The 16,408-nt window shown below is 40.7% G+C and overlaps 1 protein-coding gene across 1 annotated transcript in view; it reads right to left on the bottom strand.

Annotated features, from left to right (window-relative positions):
• Positions 1 to 16,408, bottom strand: part of vps13c (vacuolar protein sorting 13 homolog C) — a 389,552-nt gene that overhangs the window by 95,020 nt on the left and 278,124 nt on the right. The window contains 2 exon segments of the mRNA XM_073024838.1: positions 4,965 to 5,200; positions 10,450 to 10,576. Coding sequence (XP_072880939.1) covers positions 4,965 to 5,200; positions 10,450 to 10,576 — 363 coding nt within the window.

The following is a 16,408-nucleotide window of genomic DNA, read 5'->3' as shown; positions in this document are numbered from 1 at the left end:
GTCATCTCAGTGGTTGGCAAGATGTTGGAGTCAATTATTAAGGATGAGGTCTCAGGGAACTTGGAGAGACATGATAAAATAGGCCGTAGTCAGCATAGTTTCCTCAAGGGAAAATCTTGCCTGACAAATCTGTTGAAATTCTTTGAAGAAATAACAAGCAGGATAGACAGACGAGAATCAGTTGATGTTGTGTCCTTGGATTTTCAGAAGGCCTTTGACAAGGTGCCACACGTGACGGTGCTTAACAAGCTACAATCCCATGATATTTCAGGAAAGATTCTTGCTTTGATAAAGCAGTGACTGATTGGCAAGAGGCAAAGAGTGGGAATAAACGGATCCTTTCTGATTGGCTGCCGGTGACTAGTGGTGTTCCGCATGGGTCTGTGTTGGGACTGATTCTTTTTACGTTATATGTCAATGATTTGGATGATGGAATTGATGGCTTAGTTGTAAAGTATGCAGATGATACAAAGATAGGTGGAGGAGCAGACAGTTTTGAGGAAGTAGGCTATATAAGGACTTAGACAGATTAGGAGAATGGTAAAGGAGAGGCAGATGGAATACAGTGTTCAGAAGTGTATGGTCATGCACTTTGGTAGAAGAAATAGAAGGGTAGATTATTGTCGAAATGGAGAGAAAATACAAAAGTGAAGCACAAAGGGACTGGTGCAGGATTCCCTAAAGTTTAATTTGCAGATTGAGTCTGTGGTGAGGAAGTCAAATGCAACGATGTTAGCGTTGATTTCAAGTGGACTAGAATATAAAAGCAAGGATGTAATGTTGAGACTTCATAAAGCACTGTGAGGCCTCACTTGGAGTACTGAGAGCAGTTTTGGGCCCATTATCTTAGAAAGGATGTGCTTAAACTGGAGCGGGTTCAAAGGAGGTTCATGAAAATTATTCCAGGTTTGAACAGCTTGTCATATGAAGAGCATTTGATGGCTCTGGGCCTGTGTTCACTAGAATTCAAAAGAATGATGGGTGACCTCATTGAAACCTATAGAATGGCAAAAGGCCTTGATCAAGTGGATGTGGAAAGGATGTTTCCTGTGGAGGGAGAGTCTAAGACCAGAGGACACATCCTGAGAACAGAGAGGTGTCCTATTAGAATAGAGATGATGTGGAATTTCGTTAGCCAGAGAATGGTGAATCTGTGGAATTCTTTGCCACAGGCAGCTGTGGAGGCAAAGTCTGTATGTACATTTACAACAGAGGTTGATAGATTCTTGATCAGTCAGGGTATGAAGAGATACGAGGAGAAAGCAGGACATTGGGGCTGACAGGGAAAATGAATCAGTTGTGATGAAATGGCTGAGCATAGTCAATGGGTGAAACGGCCTAATTCTGCTCCTGTATCTTATGATTTTCCCTTATAACTCAGGATGTGATGGCAATGGCAGGGTTCAGAGGAGATTCACAGGATGATTCCAGGAATGAAAGAATCATCATACGAGGAACATTTGATGGCTCTGGGTCTGTACTCACTGGAATTAAAACCTTTCAAATGTTAAAATGCCAACACAAGGTAGATGTGGTAAGGATGTTTCCCATGGTGAGGGAGTCTAGGGCAAGAGGGCCTTCCACTGGTTCAGCCTAATTCTGCTCTTATGTCTTCTGGTCTCAGTTCCAGCAACATTCTTATAAATTTTCTCTGTGCTCTTTCAATTTTATTTATATCTTCCCTGCAGTTAGGTGACCAAAATTGCACACAATACTCCAAATTAGGCCTTACCTATGTCTTATACAACTTCAACATAGCATCCAAACACCTATATTCAATACTTTGATCTATGAAGACAAATGTGGCAAAAGCTTTCTTCACAACCCTATCTACCTGTGATGCTACTTTCAATGAATTGTGGGCCAGTATTCCCAGATCCCTTTGTTCTACAGCACTTCTCAGTGCCTTACTGTTCACTACGTAAGATCCATCCTGGTTGGACTTTGCAGTGTGTAACATCTCACAATTGCCTGCATTAAATTCCATCTGCCATTTTTCAGCCTATTTTTCCAGCTGGTTCAGATCTTGCTGCAAGCTGTGCAAGTCTTCCTTGCTGTTCACTGCATCCCCAATCTTGGTGTCATCTACTAATTTGCCAATCTAGTTAACCACATTATCATCCAGATCATTGATATTGATGACAAACAATAGAAGATTCAGCACTGAACCCTGTGGCACTCCACTAGTGACAGGCCTCCATCTATCACTAGTGAGAGGCAACCATCTACTACCATTTGCTGGCTTCAGTCGCAAAGCCAACGTCTAACCCAATTTACTGCCTCAGCTTGAATGAATGCCAAAGCAAATGACCCTTCTTCATCAATCCCCCATGTGGGACCTTGTCAAATACCTTGCTAAAGTCCATGTAGCCAACATCCACTGCCTTGCTTTCAGCAACTTTCCTGGTTACTTCCCCAAAATCTCTCAAACATTGGATAGACACAATCTACCACACACAAAGCCATACTGACTATCCCTAATCAGTCTCTTTCCATCCAAATGCTCATATATCCAGTCAATTAGAATAACTTCCAGTAACTTTCTCACCACTGATGTCATGCTAACCAGCCTATAATTTCCTGGCTTATTCTTGGAGCCTTTCTTATACAATGTAATATTAGCTATCCTCTAATCCTCCTGGACCCCATCTGTCACTAAGGATGATTTAGATATCTCTGTTGGGCCTCTGCAATTTTTGCATTTGCTTCCCACAGGGTCCAAGGAAATACCTTGCAAGGTCCTGGGGATTTGTCCACCCTAATTTGCCTCAAGACAACAAACACATCCTTATCTATAATCTGCATGGGGCCATGATCTTGCTTTGCCTCACCTCTATAGACACTACCTGTTTTGTGAGTAAATACAAAGGCAAAATAAAATATTTAGGATCTCCCCCATCTCTTTTGGCTTCACGCATAGATTACCATTCTGATCTTTCAGAGGAAACAATTTTGTCCCTTGGAATCCTATTGCTCTTAACCCATCTATAGAAGCCCTTAGGATTCTCCTTCACCACCTTAACCAAGGCCTCAACATCTCTCAAAAACCAAGGTTCCCTAAACCTGTTATCCTTGCCTTTTATTCGGACAAGTCTTTTGCTCTCAAAATTTCACTTTTGAAGGCTTTCCATTTACCAAGTACACTTATGACAAAAAATAGGCGGTCCAATCCACACTTGCCAGATCCTTTCTGATACCATCAAAATCTATCAATTTATAATTAAAATGTGTATCAGGAGGACTGGGAAAATAGGTTTATAAATCAAAGACATGTAATCTTAACAGAGCAAGAAATGTATACATTAAATAATGAAATAATATTCAAACTGCAATAATATTTTGAACATAATATTATAAATCCTCAATACCACAAATTCACAATACAACAGGCTCTAAATCTCAACGGAGACATAAGGAATTGCAGGTGTTGGAATATGGAGCAACAGACAAACTGCTGGAGGAAATCACTGAGTTCATCCAGCAGATTGTTTGCTCTACCTATATCTCAATGTCATAACAAGGTGATTAAATGAACTAGCCACATCAGACAGTGCACAGGTTTGTCACAAGAGAATTGATCTCCATATTTTTACTTCATTTTTGATGAAGTGGCTTTAGACAAAGTATCTAAAATACATTTCAAAAACTTGTGATGATAAGTTTGTGATTCACTGTAAGTCAGAATTATGACTTCTGGTAATTGTTCACTTAAAAATAAAATTCCCAAGTATTTAATTAAAAATTATATATGTCATTATGAAACAAAGTAAAAATCTTTTCTCTCTTTCAATAGTTCATGTTGAATCTGAAAAAAAAGTTTGCAGATTATAACAATAGCAAACAGCAAATCTGTGAGGATTATTCTATGTGTAGCATTGTAACAGAACCCTTCATTATCATCAAATCAGTACAAATTCAAAGAGGCTTTTGTCTGCAGAGTTCGGGGATGATAGTTCTTTGCTAAAACTGCGGAAGTAGAGAAAGTAACCGAGCGTACAGCCTTTGTTAGATGAATCAAAATGGATTGGATAATTCTTCTGAGATGGCAATGATATTAACAAGACCATTAAAGCTAACAAGTAAACATGCAGAAAGATGGGGAGTCTCAGGAAAATTCTGAGATTCAGGAAATTTATTTGTAATTTTTACAATCAGAGTGAGAGCTGGATTTGTTACATTGCATTTTTTCTGTACTTTTGTTTAATGATGCAAACTATGATTTTTTTTGTTCAATTAATTTTAAATTGCAAATCAAAATATGCTGTAGATGTTGGATATCTGAAATAAAAAGTGAAAATGATAGAAACTCACTAGGCCACTCAGCATCTATGGAAAAGCAGAGGGAAGAGAATTGTTATCTGGGTCTTCATTACTACCAGACCTGAAACATTTAACGATTTTCTTTCTATAGTATTTAACCCACTGTGTCTGTGCCAACCATCAACCATCTATTTACACCAATCTTAACCAATTCCATTTTATTCTCCTCACATTTCCATCAACCTCCCACAGATTCAACCATTCACGTATACCGTAATGGCCAAGTAGTCTGACAACCTATGTGGCCTTAACGTTTAGAAGGAAACTGGAACTTCAGAGACAAATCATGCAGTCACAATGAGAACGTGCAAACTCCTCGTAAACAGCACTAGTGGTCAGGATAGAACTGCATCTGAAGAAAAATGTTTCTAGAATTTTCTGGTTTTATTCCCATTACTTTATAACTGATTACGTTTCATTATGCATTAATTCTTTTCAAGGTACAAAGCACCTTTTACTTAAAATGTTCAATTCAAATTATTGAATGAGCCAAATGTTTTCAAGCCCTAACAACTGAGAGACATTACCCACAAAACATCATATTTTTGACCTTAGACCATAAGACGAGCAGAATCAGGATCTTCTATTAAATTCATTTGAACCATTTGCTTAAACCAATTTTGTTGAAGAAAAGCAAAGCTAACCTGGTAATTCCAATGTAAGCAATTTCTTGTTTGCTTTCATTGTTAACAAGTGATAAACCAAGGCTATGAAGAGAAACCGTAATTCCTTTTTCAAACTGTTTTAAGTCTTCAGCTTGCTGTGCTTTAGAAACAATGGCCACATCTTCAGTAAATAGCAACACACGCTGTCGTCCATCAAGGAAGGAAATCCAATAAATCTGATTATTGGTATTCCAAGGGAATTGTCCAAACTGATCCTGTAAAATGAAAACAATACGAGCAATGAGACAACTTGAATAAAGCTATTACTTAAAGATTTTCTATGTTATGCTGATCATAAATAACTGTATTTTCTGGAAATCTAAAATTAAAGTTCTAATGATTTGAAATGTTAGCTCATCCCACAGATGCCCTGACCTGCTGAGTATTTCCATTATCTATCTTTATAGTATTGTCTCACGACTTCATTTAGAAAATTTACTGGAAGTAGCTTTCTTCCTGTTTTGTGTCAGACTGCATTTGACATATGACATCGAGTAGTACACCACAGGAACACGACCTTTTTGCCACAATGTTGTAATGTTGTGCCAAACTAACTAACCTAATTAAATCTAATTACACTAAACCCTTCTGCTCACACATGGTCTATATCACCCCCTATTCTCTGCATACTTAGGGAAGAATTAAAGATTGGCTTTATTTGTCACATGTACATCAAAATATACAGTGAAATCTGTCGTTTGCACCAACACAGTCCGAGGATTATGCCTACCAGTGTCGTCACGCTTTCAACATCAATATAGAATGCCCACAACTCACTAATCCTAACAGTACATCTTAGGAATTGTAGGAGAAAACTGGAGCACCTGGAGGAAACCCAGTAATCACAGAGAGATCATATGAACAGTGAGGGAATTGAACCCTAATTCGTGATCACTGGTGCCATAAAGCTTTACACTAACCACTATGCTAATTTACCATCTAAGTGCCTCTTAAAAACTACCATACTTGTCTTCAGCACCACCCCAGTCAGCGCATTCCAGGTGTCCACCACTCTGTGTAAGAAAAAACTTCCTCTGCTCATCTCCTTTGTACTTTCACACCCTCATCTTAATGTATGCTCTCTGATATTAGATATTTTGACACTGAGAAAAAAGTTATCACCCCTCTACTCTATGACTCTCATAATTTAATAAACTTCTATCAGGCTTTCTCACAGCATTCATCACTCCATAGTAAACAAACCAAGTTATTAACTTAATAAAGGCAAGTATGCCACATGTCATCTTTACCATGCTATTAACTTTCAGAGAGCTATGGACTTGGATTCCACGCATCTTAATCTTATGAATGACCCTCCACCATGAGGGACCTTTTCAAATGCCTTACTAAAATACATATGAACAACATCCACTGCTCTACCTACATGGATTACTTTTGTCACCTCTTTGAAAACTCAGTCGACAATAAGATGACCTGCTCCATACAAATCCAAGCAGATTGCCCATAATTAGGTCATGTTTTTCTATATGCTCATTAATCTGATCCCTAAGCATCTTCTCCAACAGAATGCCCTGAGATTCTCTTTAATTCAACTTACTAACTACATTTCATGGCTGCTCCTAATCCTCCCAATTCCCATTGGAGTTCTTTTCTGATTTCATATCCTTTTTTGGTACCCTGTTCAATTTCAACTTCCTAAACCTTACATATACATCCTTTTACATCTTGACTGCATTTATAACTTCTATCATCATCTCTAACCTTGCCTTGCTTGTCCTTTTTATTAGAACATATTGGTTTTGTACTCTGTGCAGTTGGTCTTTAAACACCCACAATGTCCGATATGGATTTGCCCAAATATAGCTGTCCCCAACTAATACTCACTAGCTCCTGCATAACTCTGTCATAATTTCCCTCCTCCCTAATTTAACACTTTCCCTTGAGATCTATACTTACCTTTATTAACAGAGCAAAGTAGGTGAAAGATTCAGAGACTTGTGAGATCCAATTAATGGTTTGGTGGTAAATCCCATCACAAGTAACACATACAAAATGCTGGAGGAACTCAGCAGGTCAGGTAGCATCTATGGAAAGGATATTTTGGGCTGAGATCCTTCATCAGGACCATTCAGAGTTTCCTGGCCAGCTGCATCACCGTCTGATACAGGAATTGCAAGGCATCTGACCACAAATCCCTAAAAAGGATTGTGAGTACTGCTAAAGGGATCATCGAGTTCTGCCTCCCACCTATAAGGAGCACTGTGTACGCAGGGCGCTGAGTGCTGTCAAGGATCCCTCCCATCTGTCACACAATCTCTTTGACCATCCACCAATAAGCAAGAGGTTGATGGTGTCAGTAATAGCATTAAGACAAGGACTGTTAAGATGTGAAACAGCTTCTTCCCATTATTTCAACCATGCTCTTTGAAAGTGAGCAGAACCCAGGCAGCTGATGATGAGCACTTGAGTTTCTCCCAAGGGGGAGATAGATTGCCTCTTGAACCACTCCAGTGCACCAATTAATAGCCTGTTACAAGAGCAGGGCTTGGTAGCTCATTACAGAAAGAAGTCACAAGTTAAACTTATTTGTGCAGACTGGCCAGGTATAGGCATCTGGTTTCCTTTCTAAAAAACTCTTGGTGCAATCTGCAAAACAACCTTGCATCATCACCCTCTACTTCCTACCACCAACCCAAATTCTGTACTCAGTTACAAAGTTCTCCCATGTGATCTAACTTGCCCTACCTTACCAAAGGCCCATACAGACCGTATCTCTCTCTCTGCCCTCATCATCCTTTTTGTTTATTTCTTCATAAAGCTTAATCAAATTCATGAGATATGATCTCCCATGCACAAAGCTATGCAGACTTAATCAACCCCCGACTTTCCAAATGCTTGTATATCTTATCCCACAGAATCCCTTACAGTATCATACCGACCACAGAAATTAGTTTTACTGGTCAAAATTCCCAAGTTTTAAATATTTATTTATTTAGAAATATGGCTGCAACATCCAGCAGCCCCCAACATCCCCTATTTAACCCTAACCTAATACCAAGACAAGTTCTAATGACCAATTAACATAACTAGTACATCTTTGGACCGTGGCATGTAACCGGAGCGCGCAGAGAAAACCCACACATTCCATGGGGAGGATATACAAAGGATCCATACAGAGGAAGCTGGGATTGAACTACAATGCCCCAAGCTAAAATCAAGTCACACCACTCCACTACTTATGGCACCCAGGGCATCTGTACTTATATGAAGGTGTAACACCAGCCACCTTCCAGTCTTTATGCAGGGTTTCTTCCCACAGATTCTGGTCGACCCACTTAGCTCTTTCAACAGATTGTTTGTCGCAAATGCTTTGTACTTTTCTGATAATGCGCTTTGAACTACCATCAGACAGTTAATCTGCACTTTATCTGTCAAAATGTTACTGGATTAGTAATCCTGACAGGTTTCATTAAAATTAGGAGACAAAAGAGACTGCAGATGCTGTAATCCGGAGCTACAAATAATCAACTGCAGGAGCTCAGTGGTTCATGTAGCAACTGTGAATCCTGATATGGGGCTTCAAGTTCAAAGTACATTTATTATCGAAGGATATATACTTTATACAACCTTGAGATTCGTCTCCTTACAAAACAAAGAAACACCAAAGACCCAATAAAAAAAGACCGTCAAACACCCAATGTGCACAGAAAAAAACAATTACACAGAACAATTACATAGAAAAGCTACAGCACTATACGGGCCTTTTGGCCCACAATGCTGTGTCGAACACGTAGTTACTTTAGAAATTACCTAGTTTAATTATGCAAACAGTAAACGCAAGCAAATAGCATTCTGAACTGAAATCCACAAAGAGAATCTTTCCACAGACCCTTAGATCAGTGCAAAGCCGAGTAAATGTCACAGAGCAAGCAGCTGAACCAGTCTGTTCATTGCCTCAGGCCCTGACACTCTGATCTTTTCAGTTGGCCCGGCACCTAAATCATTGTCAGTCAGTTTGATACGCTCTGGAGTCTGGACCCCGTTGCCTCGATTCAGCCTGTATCCAACCTTTCCAATCTGGCCTGGTCCTTAAATTGTCACTTAAGTAGAGGAGGAGCTTACGAGGAGACAATGGTGCCTAATGGTGACTCCTTTGCTTGCATCTTCGGAAACAACTCTATTGTCATCTTTAATATCTCTGTTTTTCCCTTTCAGGGTTCTTTTGAAGACGCTGACTTCGGATCTTTGTGGGAATGGGACCCGCTCTCGGGGCTTCATGACCGTCTGTTATTCGGTATGTCAAGGATGTGGCAGAAGATCGAAAGCAGCGAACTGGCGCCTGGCTGTGTGTCCAGAGACCCAAGTTCTTTAGGAACAGAGCTTGGAAAAAGCAATTCAACATACTTTTAACATCATAAATCAGCGAGTTGCTTATTATGTCTCCCCTCTCACTGTGAAACAGAGACAACTCATTCTCTCTTATTAGGGAGAGAGAGAGCCTGTGGTATGTTAAATACCAGTTGAATGAGTAGTCTTTGGGGTACTGCAAGTCTGTGTCTTTGCTGATGCTTTGCTGCAGGCTTGAGTGTTCGGTGGTGGATGCCAAAGCTTTTTTTCTGCTGGTGGGGGGGGTGGGGGGAGCTGGGAGGGGCTTTGGGGTTCTAACATTTACTTGTCATTCATTCTTTGGGGCACTCCTCTGTTTTCATGGATGGTTGCGCAGAAAAAGTATTTCAGGATGTATATTGTATACATTTCTCAGACATTAAACGTACCTTTGAAATATGGGGTTCAATCACTTCCATATGCTTTGGGGCCTGTACCTCAATGCCTTGAGTTGGCCTATACTTTCCAATTCAGCCCGGCACTTGAATTATTTGAACCTCGGGTTTTCCTTGCTCTCAGCAATGAGTCCATGCCCTACCTGTCACATCAAAATGCCTCCAAGTTCAAAGGAAAGTTTCAGGATATTGTTTACAATTATTGTTAATCGCACTTTTTCTGATAAACCAAGTATTTAGTTGTTTTCATTATTTCATTGGCCACCAGCCAGAAGACACTGAGATTCACTACAACCATCTTAAACCAGAATATCAACAGATAGGTGGCCATCAGTAGGGGCAGACAGGTAGTGCTTTTCCTGTGACTGTTCCACTTTCAAACAAGCCTGTCAATTTGAATACTGTAGGATGGGAATGGTGTCCTCTCAAGAGAACACGATGGCAGCAACCAGATCAATTGCACCATGATTGGCTCTGCTGTAAAGCCAGGCAGTTCATAAACTATGTAATAGTGATAAAGGAATCTACTAAGTACTAAAGGAATCTACTGTCGTCTATCTGTCAACAATTCCTTTCCTCCTATAGATGCTGCTTAACCCACTGAGTTCTTCCAGCAGATTACTGCTGCAAAAATTACATCAATGTAGCCTTGAGGCCCAAATGGTTACAGAATGAACTGTGAAGAGTTTCCTCAGGCATTCATTTTTAAAATATCCACAGACCTTTAACAGGTCAAGTTCTCCCGTTTTCCAAGCACAGCCCCAGTCAAGCTTCCTGATGCCTGTAGGGTCGCTCCATGCAAAAAATCGAGCTTCTCCTGGATCAAGTATCATCTCTTCCTGGACTTCACTGTAGTGGAGAAAACAATTAATGGATAATTTTAATAACAAAATAATTTTAACGTAAATTTATTCAGCAATCAAATTATCCTTCTCCTTGAAGTACTGTTTTTAGAAACCAGATTAGTTTGCATTACTTGGCAAATATTAAAGAATCACAAAGGAGAAGTCTGTTATCCATGCCAAGAATCAATTACCATCTCTACTAATCCATGAACCTGGCCCATAGCTTCTATGCCTTGGCAATTCAAGTTCTCCTCTACATACTTGGATGTCTTGAGATTATTTGCTTTCAGCACCTTCTCACTACATTTAAAATCTACTTTCACAAAATGACAAACAGTGATTCAAAATAGCAAAGTCATATTCAAAAAACTACGCAATATACACAAGGTGTGTTCAGGAAGGTTTCTTGACACGATAGTATATAAGCATACAAGAGGAGAGGCTGTACTTGATTTGGTATTGGAAATGAACCTGATCAGGTGGCAGATCTCTCAGTGGGAGAGCATTTTGGAGATAGTGATCATAATTCTATCTCCTTTACAATAGCATTGGAGAGAGATAGGAACAGACAAGTTGGAAAAGCATTTAATTGGAGTAAGGGAAATTATGAGGCTATCAGGTAGGAAATTGGAAGCTTAAATTGGAAACATGCTCTCAGAGAAAAGTACGGAAGAAATGTAGCAAATGTTCAGGGGATATTTGTGTGGAGTTTTGCATAGGTATGTTCCAATGAGACAGGGAAGTTATGGTAGGGTACAGGAACCATGGTGTACAAAGGCTGTAATAAATCTAGTCAAGAAGAAAAGCTTACAAAAGATTCAGAGAGCTAGGAAATGTTAGAGATTGAAAAGATTATACGGCTAATAGAAGGAGCTTAAGAAGGAAATTAGGAGAGCCAGAAGGGGCCATGAGAAGCCCTTGGCAGACAGGATTAAGGAAAACCCCAAGGCATTCTACAAGTATGTGAAGAGCAAGAGGATAAGACATGAAAGAAGAGGATCTATCAAGTGTGACAGTGGGAAAGTAAGTATGGAACCAGAGGAGATAGCAGAGATACTTAATGAATACTTTACTTCAGTATTCACTATGGAAAAGGATCTTGGTGACTGCAGTGATGACTTGCAGCAGACTGAAAAGCTTCAGCATGTAGATATTAAGAAAAAGGATGTGCTGGAGCTTTTGGAAAGCATCAACTTGGATAAGTCGCTGGGACTGGATGAGATGTACCCCAGGCTACTGTGGGAGGCGAGGGAGGAGATCGTTGAGTGTCTAGCGATGATCTTTGCATCAACAATGCGGACAGGAGAGGTTCCGGAGGATTGGAGGGTTGCGGATGTTATTCCTTTATTCAAGAAAGGGAGTAGAGATAGCCCAGGAATTATAAGCCAGTGAGTCTTACCTCAGTGGTTGGTAAGTTGATGGAGAATCAACTCCATCATGGAGGATGAAGATCCTGACAGGCAAGACTTATGAACATTTCGAGAGGTATAATATGATTAGGAATAGTCAGCATGACTTTGTCAAGGGCAGGTCGTGCCTAAGAGCCTTATTGAATTTTTTGAGGATGTGACTAAACACATTGATGTAGGAAGAGCAGTATATAGATTTCAGCAAGGCATTTGATAAGGTACCTCATGCAAGGCTTATTGAGAAATTAAGGAGGCATGGGATCCAAGGGGACATTATTTTGTGGATCCAGAACTGGCTTGCCCACAGAAGGCAAAGAGTGGTTGTAGATGGGTCATGTTCTGCATGGAGGTCGGTGACCAGTGGTGTGCCTCATCTGTTCTGGGATCCTTACTCTTCGTGATTTTTATAAATGACCTGGATGAGGAAGTGGAGGGATGGGTTAGTAAGTTTGCTGATGATACAAAGGTAGGAGGTGTTGTGGATAGTGTGGAGGGCTGTCAGAGGTTACAGCAGGACCTTGATAGGATGAAAAACCGAGCTGAGAAGTGGCAGATGGAGTTCAGCCCAGGTAAGTGTGAAGTGGTTCATTTTGATAGGTCAAATATGATGGCAGAATATAGTATTAATGGTAAGACTCTTGGAAGTGTGGAGGATCAGCGGGATCTTGGGGTTCGAGTCTATAGGTTGACTCTGTGATTAAGAAGGCATATGGTGTATTGGCCTTCATCAATCATGGAACTGAATTTAGGAGCTGAGAGGTAATGTTGCAGCTATATAGAATCCTGGTCAGACCCCACTTGGAGTACTGTGCTCAGTGCTGGTCGCCTCACTAAAGGAAGGATGTGGAAGCCATAGAAAGGGTGCAGAGGAGACTTACAAGGATGTTGCCTGGATTGGGGAGCATGCCTTATGAGAATGGGTTGAGTGAACTTGGCCTTTTCTCCTTGGAGCGACGAAGGATGAGAGGTGACCTGATAGAGGAGTGTAAGATGATGAGAGGCACTGATCATGTGGATATTCAGAGGCTTTTTCCCAGGGCTGAAATGGTTGCCACAAGAGGACACAGGTTTAAGGTGCTGGGGAGTAGGTACAGAGGAGATGTTAGGGGTAAAAAATTTTACTCAGAGAGTGGTGAGTGCGTGGAATGGGCTGCCAGCAACCGTGGTAGAGGCAGATACAATAAGGTCTTTTAAGAGACTTTTGGATAGGTATATAGAGCTTAGAAAAATAGAGGGCTATAGGTAAGCCTAGTAATTTCTAAGATAGGGACATGTTCGGCATAACTTTGTGGGCCAAAGGGCCTGTATTGTGCTGTAGGTTTTCTATGTTTCTATATACCAAGACAATATAAAGCTTTACATAAACAGTCAATTATTATGGTTTTACAACTTGTTAATATATAGCTTTAGTAATGTGGATTATTTCTTTCAGCAGGGCAATTCTGCATCACTGTAAAATGCTACGTAAAGTAAATTCATGGTTATGGAAGTAAGTGACTGATGTGCATGAGAAGGGATGTTGAAGGGAAAGTACTACGGGAAGAATGCCCAGTGATTTTTTTGTAATACTAAATTATTCTCTGTAAAGTTTCTCCAAATTCTATGAATTAAAAATATGGATCTCTCAATGTTTTTATCACTGTTCCAAAGCACTTTGTAGCTCATGAATTGTTTACTGGCACAAAGCTGTGCAAAGTGTCTCAGACAAAGCACCACAAATGTACTTTGATGAACTTGAATGAAGAGTGATATGGGCTAGTACAGCAGGATAGTTTAATTCTTGTATCAGAATAAACAGAAGAAACTAAGAAACCAGAGCATGTGTAGGCCATCCAGCCCTACACATTTCCTCCATTATTCATATCCATAATTTCTGATCTTTTATCCCAATCCCTACATTAACCCTGTGATGGAGGGCACTCAGAATACGCACTCCTTAAACATGCGCATTTGCACAGGTAAACATTGCCTTGCCATTCTGCTGTCGCTGTGCTAAATGTCTCCCCCGTGTATTGTGATAATGGGTCCTAAACCGAGCTGATATGCTTGGGTTGGCTTTATGGTGATTTTCCCGCCACACCTGGTGGAATATTCCATTTCTTCAGTAATGGGGATGTCTAGATGTTGTTTGTATACTGTATTTAAGGGGAGATACTTCTGTTTATTTTGTAACATGATTATAATTATATTCTGGGATGCATCATATACTAATTCAAGATTGAGGGGAGTAGATTTAGGACAGAGATGAGGAGGAACTGCTTTTCCCAGAGGGTGGTGAATCTATGGAATTTCTGCCCAATGAAACAGTGGAGGCTACCTCAGTAAATATATTTAAGACAAAGGTGGATAGATTTTTGCATAGTAAGGGAATTAAGTGTTATGTGGAAAAAGTAAGTAGGTGGAGATGAGTCCACGGCCAGATCAGCCACGATCTTATTGAATGGTGGAACAGGCTCGAAGGGCCAGATGGCCTACTCCTACTTCTATTTCTTATGTTCTTATGCGTAGTCTTAAATTACCTTTGTGGGTAATTAAAGGTGGCATGTCCTATGCCTCAGTAGGGGAAAGAGATCGGGACTGCCAGGAGTTCACACTAGACAAAGTACGGAGCTGTTCCAGTGTTTTCTGGTATGGTAGGTATCATTTTGCAAATATTAGCAATTTTCTTTTCACTAATTCTTGAAAGTTTGATTTTTGATGCACCTAATAAACACCCTTATACTGAAGTGCTAAGCAACTCCAGCCATTTCTCCTTTGGTCATAACCAATTAACAAACCCACATCTTCTATTCCATTTATATCTAAATCAACCTCTTTTGAATATCTTGAACCTTCATAGCACTTTTGGGTAGAATTCCATACTTTTGGAGGAGAAATTTCTTCTCTTCCCTGTCCTGAAAGACCAACCTTTTATTTAAAGACTAATCCTTAGATCTAAACATCCCACCCAAGGGAAACTCCACTCTAAGATGGTGCCGTGTTGTGAGCTTCGTACCAACTTTACAGTGTACTGCTAATTTCTGCAATTTCCTTGGCATTTCCTGTTCAAGAAGCTGAAAATCACATCAGATATGATCAACTGACTCTTCTGAACATCAGGAAGATGGCATTTACCCATAACGTGCTGGCTTTTCTACACTGAGAACCCCTGCTTACACAATCCATGGCAGGCTCATTTATTACACCATCACTACCTCAGAAGCAGTGCCGGAGGTGAAGAAGAAGGGCCTGTGTCTTGGTGAGGTTGAGACGGTGTGCTAACTGGCCGCCGCACCCTAGCGCACTATTGGCTAACTATCAGTACCTGGACAACAAACTGTGCGAACTGAGAGCCAGATCTCCTATCAACAGGAAAGAAAGGAATGTAACGTTTTGTGCTTTGTGGAGATCTGGCTGACAGGAGAGATACCAGATCACGCCATCGAGCCCTCTGTGTTTTCCCTGTACCACGCAGACAGGTCTAAAAACCACTCTGGGAAGAATAAAGGAGGTGGGATGTGCCTCATGGTCAATAATACTTGGTGTGACCCCCAGAATGTGCATTCTCTCAAATCCTTTTGTTCCCCAGATCTAGGGTACCTTATGGTGCTGTGTAGAACTTTCTGGCTGCCTAGGGAGTTCATAGCTGTATATATTCTGCCACAGACTGACACTGACATGGCTCTTAAGGAACTGTATGAGACCTCCAGCATCCTGGAGACTATACACCCACTGGTGGCTGTTATCGTCACCGGAGACTTTAATAAAGCATCGCTGCCTAAAGTCTCTCTGAAGTTTTGTCAACACATCCGGATGGGCACATGGGAAGATAGCATAATCAACCACTGCTCCTCTCTGTTCCGCAATGCTTACAAACCGCTCCTCCATCCAGCATTTGGGAAGTTGGATCATTTCTCCATCTTGGTTCTGTCGATGTACAGGCAGAAGCTGAAACAAGAGGCGGCCATAGTTAAAACCGTCCACTGTTGGTCCAACCGATCAGTCTTCATGCTACAAGACTGCTTTAATGACGACATCAACTGGAATGTCTTTCGTGATGAGGATGTCTCCGAGTTCATGGATGGGGTCGCAAGCTTCATTTGGAAGTGCACAGGATGTTGTCCCACGAAAATTGGTCAGGGTCTATCCAAACCAGAAACCCTGGATCAACAGTTCCATGTGCACTGCACTAACTGCACCAGACAGAGCTTACGTTTGGAACTCAAGAAATGCAGCTACGATCTAGGCAAAGTCATCAAGGCAGGGAAACGACAATACAGGGAGAAGATCCAGACACAACTCTCTCCCACCAACACACGCAACTTATGGCAAGGTCTGCACATCATCACAAACTTTAAAGCTAAACACAGTGGTACTGCCAACATCGCTGCCTCTCTCCCAGATGAGCTAAATCTTCTTTTACGCTTGGTTCAATGTCACCAACACTG

The sequence above is a fragment of the Hemitrygon akajei genome, chromosome 21 (genome assembly GCF_048418815.1).
Source record: "Hemitrygon akajei chromosome 21, sHemAka1.3, whole genome shotgun sequence".
Classification (NCBI taxonomy): Eukaryota; Metazoa; Chordata; class Chondrichthyes; order Myliobatiformes; family Dasyatidae; genus Hemitrygon; species Hemitrygon akajei.
Note: the sequence above shows the minus strand (reverse complement) of the source record. Positions and strands in the feature narration are given on the sequence as shown.